The sequence below is a fragment of the Cibotium barometz genome, chromosome 31, assembly GCF_041138505.1.
Source record: "Cibotium barometz isolate CiBa-2024 chromosome 31, ASM4113850v1, whole genome shotgun sequence".
Lineage (NCBI taxonomy): Eukaryota > Viridiplantae > Streptophyta > Polypodiopsida > Cyatheales > Cibotiaceae > Cibotium > Cibotium barometz.
Window position 1 is genome coordinate 27,620,697 of NC_141076.1, and position 13,449 is coordinate 27,634,145.

The window sequence follows — 13,449 nt, forward strand, 5'->3', positions numbered from 1 at the left end:
TTCTTCTTGTGTATAGAGTAGAGTTACACGCCACTATCTCTCTCTCTTGTGCTGTTATTTTTTGCATTGCGTTTTGCTCGTGTTCCCAGATATGGTCATCATCTCCGCTGCGTATTCTGACAGGCGTGTCCTACTAAAGTGTCACGACACTTCAGGAGCCGTTGTTCCTTGATTGGAGTGCCCTCCTACTGAGCTTTAAGCTCAAGTGTAGTGTCCATAGGCTAAACCACTACTGTACCGCTACCCGTTCATCAAACAGTAGGATTGACAATTGAATCATGTGAGAAAGACTCACTGACTCAACTGTGTGGCAAGCACTGTTGGGGTTAAAGTAACCATTAATGTCACTTGGCCACCTAAATGATCCTCTCTAGTCCATGCCATTTTATGGGGGCCAGGCAACCTTCTTGCCACCCATACTGAGGCCAATGTGTGGATCTGAGTGTTCGGAATCCAAGTTTTTGTGCCCATTTTATGGCTAGCGCATGGATTTGAGTGCTTGGGATCCCAGTTCCATGCTTTCCGATGAGCCACCAGAAATGGCAGTACTTTACATGTTCCATGACCGGGAGATTTGTTCATAACAAGGTTGCATATGCACACATGTTTGCATGTTTGAAATTGTTTTCACATAAACTGTTTTCGTGTGACTGTATGCTATGGATGTTCAGTTTCACAGGCTAGGCACTTATGAACTGTGTGAATGTCTTGTATTTTGACATGTTTTGTAATGTGTGAACAGGTGGGAAGTGCATCCCAAACCTTTTTTTAAATTTATTAAAATGATTTGTTATGTTTTTAACCTTTACAGGTCCTCACACATTAAAATTTGGGTGGACAATTTATTAAAGTGCCTAGTCCCAACTTGCTGGGCATCATGGTGGCCGTGGAGTGTGGGATGGGCACCCAGTAAGTGGGAGGTGACCTCCCAAGTGGAGTGTGGGATGGGCACCCAGTGGGAGGTGACCTCCCAAGTGGCAAAGGGTGGGTGTGGGCACTCAAGTGGGCATGCACGACTTCTTTCTCCCTCTTTGTAAGCCTAATTGCCATCTTCTTTGCACACATGGTCTCCATTGTTTTTGATCATACAAGAGGCTACATTGATTCATTTGCAAAACATAGCATATATCTTTGATCTTTATTAGAAGGGTGACCTGCTACACCCATCCACGCCTATTTTCCAATTGCATCATCTAGGTGACCCTCGTACGATTGCTACATCACGACTATTGTACGATCTCCTTGTGCCACCCTTGATTAGCTTCTGTTGCTGGATAGCTTGTTTTGAGCCGATCGACCTCTTATGGGAGTTGGTTGAGCTGTTTTAGGGTTGTTTTGGGTGTCCATAGTGCTTGTTTGTGCATGTGGGCAACACCCGTGACCAGTCCATTGATGTTTTGCTGCTTGCTTTTGTACCTAGGAGTGACCTCCGATGCCAGTTCTTAATTTTTATCATTCCCATCAATGTGAGGCTGCGATCCTAGCGCTAGTATGACACACCAGTGACTTGTGTGGACCTGGAACACCAATTTCAAGGTTGAGTCACTCTAGTGAGAGGTGGGGAGTTGTTGAAAAGGCTATACATGGACGGAATCATCTGCAAATATATTGTTTGGTACATGTTTTCATTTTCTTGTTTATGGCAACTCTGGCTTAGGAGCTCATGGAACATTACTTGGTATTGAGGGAGTGTCATTGTGCGATTGGTCATTTTTAGCATTGTCTTTGTCTTGTGTTGTTCCCATTTCACAAGTGTTTTGAGTGTTAATTATTTACGAGATGGTGCTCGAGTGGTGCTCCCACCTGACTAGGTGAATTACATTAGTATTAGAACATGATTGTTTCCCTCTGCTCAACAAGGATATGACCTTGTGGGCGTGAACACCTTGAAAGATTGCATGTGGCATTATGGATAGCCAAGCAAGGAGTGGTGAAGTGCCGCATTCAAGTGGGAATTCAAGTGATAGACATGCCTCAAAATCTATGCATGACAGATATGCGCCTACATCATGTGCTCTTGATTATGCAAAGGTTTGACCGCCATCTCCAAAGGCAAAGAGATCATGACGAAAGTTGAGCCTATGCATTAAAGGCTGAAATTAAGCATGTGAGAGGCCAAGTTAAGACTAGTTTTAATTGAGCAACTACTAGGTTTTCATGAATTGCCAAGTTAAGACTTGAGCAACTGCTAGTTATAATTGCTGATGTGGTTTTGCTGCACATGATTCTCTTATTCTTTTGCTTTTGCTACTTCTCACCTTTTATTTACATTTGGTCCTCAAAGTAAAATAATAAAAATTGATTACATTCTTATCATTTTTTTAAAAAAATCATTAACATTTTTCCTCTATACTAGCGAATTCTCTATCTTTTCATGTATCATATGAAACATCCATGAACTCCTTGAACACTTCTTTCTAGATTGTTATTTTTTTTAAAAAAAATTGTAGATAAATTTGAACTTTTTTTTTTTGGCTCGCTCCTTAGGTCTCCACAATCTCAAATCTACAAATAATGTCAAGACAGAGTTTTTGTACTAATATATTTCTACAACTTCAAGGGTTTCTTTTTATTTTTCTTAGGTTTAAGTTCTTCATGCACCAAAAAACCTCTTAAAATCATACAAAATAAATAAACAATTAAAATCTCTCAATTTTCTTTCATTTACTATTTTTTGACTCAATTATCTTAAAAAGATAGGATGCATTTTAGTCCATCTCTATCAAATGCAAAAATAATAATCAATACAAAAATTTTATTTTTTTCTCATTTACCACTTTTGGATTGAATTATCCTAAAAAGACAAGATGCAAAATTAGCCCATATTGTACATTGTTGTATATTTTTCAAAGATCTACTAAATTTGTTGTCTTGACAATAATCTTTTGAATCAAAACTAATGAACATTACAATGATCTACTAAAACTTCTTTCTTGACATTAATCTTATAGATGAATCAAAACTTTTTATTTTTTGTACACACCCAAGACCCACTCAAGTGGGTGGAGCCGATTTCCCCTTCCAACAATTAGCCAATTATCATGGTCGGGCAAGGGCCACGTACCATCGAGCAAGAGCCACAAATCAGGCATCCCCCATGACCACCGCGAGTCGAGCGCTGGAACAGCGGAGGGGTCTCGTATGGATCCTCCTATCTCGGGTGATCCACCACTCAAGGAGGAGGAGTCACTTGAGTGTTCAAGGGGCAAGAGCCCGAGCAACCAAACACATCAAGCGAGCATAGGTGTCCCTTTATAACATGAGAGAGCCTAGTGGGACTTGAACTCATAACCTAGAGGTTACAAGTCACAAGCTTGACCACTACACTAACTCAAATGAATCAAAACTTATGAACATTGCAATGTTCTAAAATTTGACAAGTACTTGTACTTTGCTCTATTTGCTCTTATAAGAACTAGTCAAATATCGCTCCACTAGTCAACTTCATAAACATTTAGTAAATAATGATTTTATTTATTTTTTGCATGATTATATCAATAACACGACATATGCTCTTTCTTTTCATATGACAATGTCATGTTTTTAGAGACTTGTCCTTCTTTTACAAAATGAAAACTTGTAATTAATTTTGAAAAATCAAAACTTGTAATTTAAAGAGTCCTCTTCTTCCATGAAGTTGTCACTTATTACATTGTCAACTAGCTTTTCTTTACCTTTCCTTCTCTTCATATCTAGGTTATTTATCATATTTAATATTATTTGACCTAAACTTGAACTTGGGGAAAGATGACATTACTCCTAAGCCTTGAGTAAAATCTATAATAAATCTTTAAGATTTTTCTTATTTGCTTAATGATGCTAAAATTGCCAATATCTTTATCCTAATACAACAATAATGAATTATATGGGCTTTACAAGGTAACACATCACAACTTCATATACTCTACTACTGATCACTCGAATTTGGATGAATCAATCACCTCTTCTAACTATGAGTATGAGCTAGAATTTTAAATTTAAATGCTTCCATTGATCGAGCAATCATTTTTCTATTGTTAGATGCATTAATACACAAGAAAGATAAAGAATCTTACTTGGTCATAAGATTGTCTTGAAGCTTGACTTTGAATATAGCAAAGCTTGAACATTCTTTCATTTGTAACCTTTTTTCTCTCTTTTACCATAAGGAGTCATGTTTGACTACTTACACAAGTTAGCAAGAGTTTAGTTGTAGGCCTAAGTCCAACCAAAACCTTTTGTCTAGTTACTTTTATTGTAAGCAACAGCTTCTTATTGCTACTAAATCTAGATTTCCAAATTGTATAACTGTATTCCTCAGTGCTAAATTGTATAACTCTATTCCTCAGTGCTAAGTAAGGAGAGATCACAATCCAGCTGTGAGGTCCACGACCTGTCATACACAGTCGGCCACCTCCAGCAAGTAGACTAATGCATACAGCTGCAGTCGACTACAGACAAGGACATCCTACCACCTCAAGGCTGCCTCCCAAGCCACAAAAAAAATGGGAAAAATGTGGGAAAAAATACGGAGAGTGGGAAAAAATGAGAAAACACCTAATAAGGGCAGGCACACCCACAACAAAGGCCCTGGTGTCAACATAAAGACAAGAGATGACCAGCTCTTGGCTGTGAAACCAACCACAGGGAGCTGGGGTGCCGCTTGAGCAAATCCTGAGATAGCGACTTCGTGAAGAGGTCCATACTGTCCTCCATCGAACAGAACTCTAGCAAGATGTCATCAGCAACGATCTGTTCATGAACAAAGTGCCTCTGGATGACCATGGGTTCCTCCAGTGGAACCCCAATCCTGCAATGCAACCTCTGCAGCCTCACCACCTCACAAGCAGCCCAGTTACTCTGCCTCTGTCGACGACAAGGCAAAAGATGACTGCCTTTTACTGCTCCATAAAACTGCCCCTAGGCCTGAAGTGGATCTCCTCGTGTCCGGATCTCCTCTCCAAATCGAGTCACTCCAGACTCCATCAATTAACCCCCCTCCTGTGTAAAAGAGTCCATGATCCTTCGCATGCCGCAGAAACCACAGGATACACATGAGCTCAACTGCCTCATCAAGAAGCTCACCTCCAATCTGGTGTCCATCAACCAAATCAATGAACCATTCTACTTCCGAGTCAAAGAGGCATCACACTCCTCACAAGGATCAACACCTGTTACGATGCAAAGCCTAGTCCTGGAAACCTGCTAAAGACCACGCAAGGCCTTCTAAAACCTGTCAACCACCCCCTTTGAATCCGGAACCACAAAGTCTAGAGTATGCACCTCCTTCTCCAGTAATCAACTGCCACCTGCCTGGCTTTCCGAGAGGTCCCCGTGGAAAGAACATCCTCATCTACAAGAGATTCTTTGTCCCGTATACTACGAGACATCAGAGCATAAGTTACCTGTTCAGTTTCCTCTGACTGACGAACACAAGAACCACCAACATCAGTACTGGAAAGTTCCTACCAACTGCTGCCACATCAATTGGCAAGCTATCCACCATTTGGTCCCGGAAAGTCTGCACCTGCAGCGTATCCATACTTAAGTGGCCATTACCAGACTTGCCACTCATCACAATCCTGAGGACCTGGGAGAGAGAGTGCTGAAAGCTTGTAAACTCCATTCTCCACTCCGCCTTCCCAAACCACCTGGCCTGTTGCTTTGTCTCGAAGAGCAACAAAATGCTCATCAAACTCCACCCGTACGCCAGTCTTGCAAACCTGATGCACTGACAACAGATGAAAACCAAGTGACAGAACATACAACACCTGGGAGGAATACTTCCCCCCTCTGCCATCGGGAAGAGATCCTGTAAATCTGAACGGGAATGAGTCATGTGCCTGGAAGCACCACTGTCTAGAATCCACTACCGAGTATCCGTTTTGCAGAGAATCCTCCAATCTCCTCCCTGCCTGAAGAAAATGAAACATCGATGTCCATCACCTCCAGGTGCACAAAAGCCGGAGTCTTCATGATTGCTGCTGAGGAATCTTTATCCTTCTCGGTCTTCCGCTTGGGACACTGCCTCCAATAGTGGCTTTTCTCGCCACAATCATTACAAGTCCTCTCTGCGTTTAGTTTCTTGCAGTCAGTAATGGATTTCTTCTCATAAGACTTCTCCGATGAAGCCTTCCCTTTGTGCGTGTTACGACCTTTTGACCGTTGGCCAGTTAAGGTCTCCGAACCTCCACCTTAAGGAGGGTTCGTGAATCGTTCCTCTTGGTCCACGACCATGGGCACAAGCTCCTCCCACGTGATGGTGCTGAGCCTGCCACTGGTAATCAAAGACTAGTAAAATGCTGAGTACTAAGAGGGCAAATGCGACAGCAACGTTATGGCCATGTCCTCTGATGATATCTCCTTCCCAGCCTGAAGAACTTCCTACTGAAGAGCTTACAGCTTGTTAATATGCTCCCGCATCATCGACGACTTTGCAGGGCTCATAACCCGCATCTGTACTTCCGGAAATCCTCTTCATGGGCGATACCTTGTTGTAAAGAGAGGCCAAATGCTGCCATATACCTCTGGCCAACGCCATATGCTTTACATGATTGATTACTTGCGGTGTACACTTGAGGAAGATAAACGAACGAACCCTGACGTTGACACGATCCCACATCTGTGCCTGTGCCTCCCGGTCCCTTTGGATCGACGATAACTCCCCTTCCTCTACTTCCGGCCGTGGAACCCCAACAACGACGAAATCAGCAAGGTCGTAAGACTCCAAAACAGATTCCATCATAACCTTCCATATGCCGTAGTTGTTCCCGTCCAACTGACGGTCCACCGGGAACGTGAGGAGTGTCGGGATCTTCACATGCCTCTCGGCCATCTCTAACAGATCTGCCATTGCGGGGATGTACTCTGAAAAGGGTGGGTGGCTGGGAACAAAGAAGAACTTACACTTGCAAGTGGCTGTCGAGCAAATCAGCCCACCATCCTCTTGCTTCTCCTCTTCCCGAACAGTCCACCAATCAGCAACACAACAGTCCCCCTCTTGCTCACACAAATCCCAAGAACTAGCTAGAGCCTAGGCTCTGATACCATGTCAGAATACGCAGCGGAGATGATGACCAGATCTGGGAACACAAGAGCAAAACACAATGCAGAAAATAACAGCACAAGAGAGAGAGAGAGATAGAGGCGTGTAACTCTACTCTATATACACAAGAAGAATCCCGGAATGATACACAAGAGAGATAGAGGCGTGTAACTCTACTCTATATACACAAGAAGAATCCCGGAATGATACCATACTGGCAAGGGGCTGTGGGCCATCTCTAACAGATCTGCCATTGCGGGGATGTACTCTGAAAAGGGTGGGTGGCTGGGAACAAAGAAGAACTTACACTTGCAAGTGGCTGTCGAGCAAATCAGCCCACCATCCTCTTGCTTCTCCTCTTCCCGAACAGTCCACCAATCAGCAACACAACAGTCCCCCTCTTGCTCACACAAATCCCAAGAACTAGCTAGAGCCTAGGCTCTGATACCATGTCAAAATACGCAGCAGAGATGATGACCAGATCTGGAAACACAAGAGCAAAACACAATGCAGAAAATAACAGCACAAGAGAGAGAGAGATAGAGGCGTGTAACTCTACTCTATATACACAAGAAGAATCCCAGAATGATACAATACTGGCAAGGGGCTGTGGGGCCATTTTATATGGCCCCAAGCATGCAGTCGGCCTGCTCATGGGCAGCCGACAAGACTTGTAGAACTCCACGACCAGCAACAACACCAGTCGGCCAGCTGGGCACTGTTGGCGAGCAGCTGTGAGGTCCATGACTTGTCATACACAGTCGGCCACCTCCAGCAAGTAGACTAATGCATACAGCTGCAGTCGGCTACAAACAAGGACATCCTGCCACCTTAGGGCTGCCTCCCAAGCCACAGAAAAAATGGGAAAAATGTGGGGAAAAATACGGAGAGTGGGGAAAAATGAGAAAACACCTAATAAGGGCGGCCACACCCACAACAAAGGCCCTAGTGTCAACATAAAGACAAGAGATGACTTCTAACAACCCCATCATAGTCTTGTTTGCCTATGGCAGTACCAAGGACATTATTTCTAAGCGGCTTGCTCACCAAGCCAGTTTGGATTTAACTCCAAACTAGTTTGGACACCCCATCATAGTCTTGTTTGCCTATGGCAGTACCAAGGACATTATCTCTGAGCGGCTTGCTCACCAAGCCAGTTTGGATTAAGCAATGGAATCCATCTGCACATCAAGTGCATTGCCCAAAGGCAACAGTGGTATTTTCTCTAGTAGAGTTTACACGCGATTTCTTGGTCACACCAAATGTGATTGTGGGTGTAAAGTGGTTCAGAGAGTAAAAAGCTCTGTTAGATTGGGACAATAACTTTTTGGGGATTACAAAAATATTACCAGCCTCAGAACTTCAGAGTGCTTTACAGTCTACCGTTTCCAGTCTTGTAGTCCTAACACTGCAATTCTGCAAAATATGGTTGGGACTAACAATGTGAATGAGATTTCTCAGGAACATACCATGCAACGCTAGGCAGAGGAACTGCCGACAAAAGAGGCTTGGGGACACTCCGCGTCACTCACCCCCAACAGCTTCATCACCCGCTTGAGCAACCGAAGTCCACACTTCGATGGATACCAAAGCACAAGACCATGGTACCTCTAGAGATTCCAAACAGGTACCCTGATCCGACATCATCATTCGATGCAAAAGGCCCTCAAGAAGCTAGCGCAAGATTCTACAAGAAAGATCCTGCACAGTTGGAGTACCTACCAACCCTATCATCAAGTTAAGCAAGAAGGGATGTCAAGTGCATCACAACACTGGAGCCACATGGACATACATCACGGACAAGTGCAGGCCCTGAGGTTAGACACCAGGCATATTTAATGTGAGCACTTGTCCAAAGACAAGTCGCTAGTGTACAACGTAGGGTTGGTCAGTGTCACCCCGCACATGTCAATTGCAACCTCATGTATGATGGTGTAAAGTGGACTACTTGTCCTGGGCACTTACTGGGCCACTGGTCAGGTGTCACTCAGTCAATCTAATGAAAACTGTCACCCATTGTGTGTGAACCCTTAGAAAAGGTAGTAACAACTCCAGGATTTAGGGGGACATGGAAGAAATGGGTCTGGGACAGCCCAATGGCTAGTCACACACAAAGGCCATGGGGAAAAGGTGCCCACAGCCTTGGACAAGAAGCAATTTGGGTAGACACCTGGAGAAAAGCATGATTTAGAATTTTTTCATGTCCACGACCACTCCTAGGGGCTGGAGGGCCTGTTTTCTCCTCCAGCCACATCTCACGATCGCTTGTCTTCCAGAACGCAAACAGCCAGGGATCCAGATCAGTCCCAAATCAGCATGGAATGCAGAACACAGGTCCTTTGCCTGTGTGAGAGCAGAAGGTACATCACATTGCTGTCCAGGTGTTTGACTTGGCGACCAGCATTCAGCCTGCAGCCATCTCACCTGTATGTCATTCATGCTCAGTAAGTACTCAGGGATATCAGTCAATTGTCTGCATTCATACAGCAATACAAGCAAATATACCACAAGGTGGGGTCCCTTTCGAGGGTAATCCCGTGTACTCTTCTGTATCTCTCTTCACTCCATCTCCCTCTTGCATAATTGAGTTTGTGAGATGTTCCTTGCTAATCAAGTAAAAAGGTTCCCTTAAGCTTTCGCATGTAACAACAGATGATGATGGCTGCCTTTTCACACGGTATCAATTTTCCACTTCAAAGCAATACAGGAGCACCCTTTGTATGATTTAGCAGCTCTCCTCTTCTCAATTACCTTCACTTGCACCAGCTGGTGTGGATACCTGCAGAAGAACTGGCCATCTGAGCAACTGAGGTCCACAAGCTTCATTAAGAGACAAGGTCAAAATTGGCATCTGTATATTGTAAATGGCTAAGTTAGTTAAAGACCTCTTTCTGCCATCAGATTGAATACGTTTGCTGCAACCTCTTTATCTCCATTGGTTAGGCTATTTACAAGAGTTCTGCATATACACGTTTTCGAGCTTTCGTCCATTCCCTCTATTGCCACAAGAAGCCTTCTCCAAATATCTGGTTGATTAAGCTCAGTTAGCCTTGAAAACAGTGCAGCAAAGGTGGCTTCATTGGGACAGAAACCTTTCTCAACCATCATTTGACACATTATAGAAAGAGCCATGTCAGACTGGGCAGCATCTGCACAAGCTGCAATCACTGTGTTGTAAGTTTCAGCATCTGGATTGATGCCCTTCTCTTCCATTTCTTTCAAAAGCATTTGACCCACTTGCCATTGGCCTTGTTTTGATGCTGATCGGATCACGGCTGCATACAGAGTGGTATCAGGAGAAAAACCCTTGTCTGTCATTTCTATTAACAGCTTGTGGGCTGTCTCCACATCATTCTGCTCACAAAAACCTATGATTAAGAGTGAAAAGATATCCCTGCTAGGTGTAAGAAGCTTGTCCGTAACAGCTTCCACATAGTACCTATAAGCTTCTGCCATGCTACCGGCCTTTGCGTGCCCAGAAATGAGGCATCTATAGACCCAAACATCAGGTTCTAATCCCAGCTCATACATTTCAATGACAGCTTCCTCAGCTTGACCCATCCAACCACCCTCACATAGACCATCCACCAGTCTACTGTGAGCTTCAATGCCAGAAATCTCATTGCTAGATTTCAAGGAGCATAGCAGCTTTCGAGCCTCTGCCGTCTTACCCGCCTTGCCCAAGCCATACAAAACAAGATAAAATGCCATTTTTCCCGGAGGACACCATTTGTCTGCTTTCATCTGCTCAAAGATCGCATCAGCAACATCAAGGAGGCCTGCATCGACAAGAATTTGCAACATTGAATTGTAGGCATCTTCATCTGGTCTGGACCCAAACTTGGCTGTGGTTTGAAACACTTCAATGGCTTGCTCCACCATGTTTTTCTCTGCATAGACCTCAACCAGCAGCATAAGGACATCGAAAGGAATGAAACGGCCATCTGTTTCCATGTCTTTGAGCATAGGATGAACATGGCCCATGTTCTCTTCAATGGTTTTCTTCATGATTTCAAAGGCTTCAGCACTGTAGCAATGCCCTCTCTGCTGGCCAGCCCATATGAAGAAATTAAGGGTATGTGCTAAGTTTGCTTTTAAGAGATGGAGAACTTGGGTTACCTGTTGGCTGGTGAGACAGAAATTACGTTGTCGAAGGTGCTTCTCCACAGAGGGGGACCAAGGGGTGTGCTGAAACACATGGCAGAGCATCTGTATGTCTGCCATAGAAGGGCGCTCTGCTCCGCGAAAACCTGGTAGCCCAACTGGCTGCTTCTCTCCTTTCTTTTTGTCCTTTCTCTGCTGTTGGTTTGGGTCAGATGAGCTGGGAATGCTGCAGCCCAGCAAATCCACCACGTCCTGAAAGGCATTCCTGGTCCATGTCCTGCAAGCCCAACGAGAAGGAAAAGACACAGCTCTGCTTCTCACCGATGACGCGCATGCCATTTTAGCAACCCATCTGTCTATAAAAACATTCCTCAGAAGAGAACACTTGAGAGCCCCCTGCCCCGTTCATTTCCATTTAAATTTTGAAAATCACAGGCGGTGCCTAAAACAGCCCTAGCCCTTGCAAAAGAAAAATTGGCCTAGAGAATTAACTATTCCCTCAAATTATTCAAAAAGAAAAAAATGGCGTGCATTTCGCCTAGATAATTAACTATTTCCTCAAATTATTAGTAGTTGTGTTAAACTAGTGCGGACCCGCGCGATGCTGCGGCATTGTTTGGAATGGCATATATTATCGCGCTCAATTTTTGTGCTTTTACACACATGAAGTAACTCCAATGGTATGTGCGTTCAAGAGCGCGAGTGTGAGTTAGAGAGACAAAGACAAATAGAATGCTAATGATTTTAATGGCATGGATCTTCTCCTTATGCACATGTATTCATTGGCATGAACCCAATCTCATCAATCACAACATGCACTATTGGGATAACCCTAGCTCACCAATCGTCGCAGGAAAGCAAATGCAAGATAAGCAAAAGGTTAATTTTGTGCCAACAATAATAGATAGAATAGATACTATCTAATTACATCTTGATCAGTAACCCTCTCACCTCCGAGTGCTTAATCTAGTGCTCTTGATAGAATAATAATAGATAGAATAGATACTTATCTAATTACATCTTGATCAGTAACCTTCTCGCCTCCGGATGCTTACTCTAGTGCTCTTGGTTGTATGCCCTTGTAGATTGTTTCACAACCTTATGAAGAAATGAATTTTACGGTTGGTGTGTAGGCGATTGTGGCTGCTTGTCACTCATCATCTTATACAGCATCAGAGCAAATGACTGATTTCGAAGAGCAAATTATTTGATTCCATGAAGAGCAAGCGTCATGATTGATTCCACTAAGAGCAAGCGTCAGAGTTGTAGGTGGAGTTGCAGGTGCCAACAAAAATTGCTCATCTTGCCACGTTGCAAATTCTGTGTTCGTCAATAATAGATAGAATAGATATGGGTCCCAAATTTTAAAACACATTAATTAATTGGTTGAGGCAAGGCAACCTTAGTCTCAATTAATTATTTAATGTGAGCACAACCTTAGGCTCATGCGGGTGACGTCTAGAATCTTCCCGTAATCGCCTCATCGTGCATATAAAAGGTGGTCCGTTGTTTTTTTCTTTTGGACGAAAGCCCCTGTGAGAGAGAGACAACGAGAGAGAGAGAGAGAGAGAGAGAGAGAGAGAGAGAGAGAGAGAGAGAGAGAGAGAGAGAGAGAGAGAGAGAGAGAGAGAGAATGTGATGAGAGAGAGTGTAGGCGGCACTGAGAGACAACACTGAGAGATAGGGTTGGCCTTAGGTAAACCTTAGGCCATTAATTAATTAATCGGGCTTTTTAGAGCCTGATTAATTAATTAATGGGTTGGGCCTGAATATGCCTTAATTAAATGCCACTGACACAACCCTAGTAAATGAGCCCCCTACTCCCTCTGCTAGTAGAGAATGAGCCCTTGAGGCCTGTTATAGAGCATTATGAGACCTTAAATAGAAAGGACATGGGTGAATGCATGTAAATAGAAAGGCTTTTTCAAGCATTAATCATTACATAAAGCATGCAAATAGAAAGGGCAACAATGAGGTTTTGGGTCCAAAAAAATTTTAAATATAAAGGGCTTTTGTAAATGGAGCTTTTATCTTGTAAATATGAATATATATTGTTCTTTAAAAAAAGGGCAACGAGGGTCATCATTTCTTTGACTTTTTCAAGCATTAATCATTACATACTAAAATAAAACCTTAGAAAAACACTCTTATTCTTGAAAAAACTCACACTCTTATTCTTGGTGGCCTATTTTGTGATGCATTTCAATTCTAATTTCTCTTATTTTGGTAAGTCTTTAAGTGGGTGCTTTTCTTATGGCCTCTTGTGTGTCCTTAATGTGAACCCCTTTGCACAACCAAATCCATACATCAAAAACCTTTTT

The 13,449-nt window shown here is 43.3% G+C and overlaps 1 protein-coding gene across 2 annotated transcripts; it reads right to left on the reverse strand.

Annotated features, from left to right (window-relative positions):
- Positions 1-8,453: 8,453 nt before the first annotated feature.
- Positions 8,454-11,558, reverse strand: LOC147620692 (small ribosomal subunit protein mS81 (rPPR8)-like). 2 transcript variants are annotated; one of them, XR_015269970.1, is made up of 3 exons: positions 9,910-11,558; positions 9,530-9,803; positions 8,454-9,448 (listed from the first exon to the last, which is right to left on the reverse strand). XR_015269970.1 is itself a non-coding variant. In XM_086824960.1 (2 exons), the coding sequence occupies exons 1-2, from the start codon at positions 11,465-11,467 to the stop codon at positions 9,778-9,780; spliced, it is 1,584 nt and encodes a 527-aa protein (XP_086681086.1). In that variant the 5' UTR covers positions 11,468-11,558; the 3' UTR covers positions 8,454-9,777. The 2 variants fall into 2 exon arrangements, 1 of the variants encoding a protein (XP_086681086.1); XM_086824960.1 differs by having other exon boundaries at positions 8,454-9,803.
- Between the last annotated feature and the right edge of the window lie 1,891 nt (positions 11,559-13,449).

What these genes read in the sequence shown, in the direction of transcription:
- LOC147620692 (XM_086824960.1), bottom strand. Translation starts at nt 11,467, where the DNA reads ATGGCATGCGCGTCATCGGTGAGAAGCAGAGCTGTGTCTTTTCCTTCT. An exon ending in CAATCTGATGGCAGAAAGAG is followed by an intron (nt 9,804 to 9,909) that starts GTCTTTAACTAA and finishes GTTCTTCTGCAG; the next exon opens with GTATCCACACCAGCTGGTGC.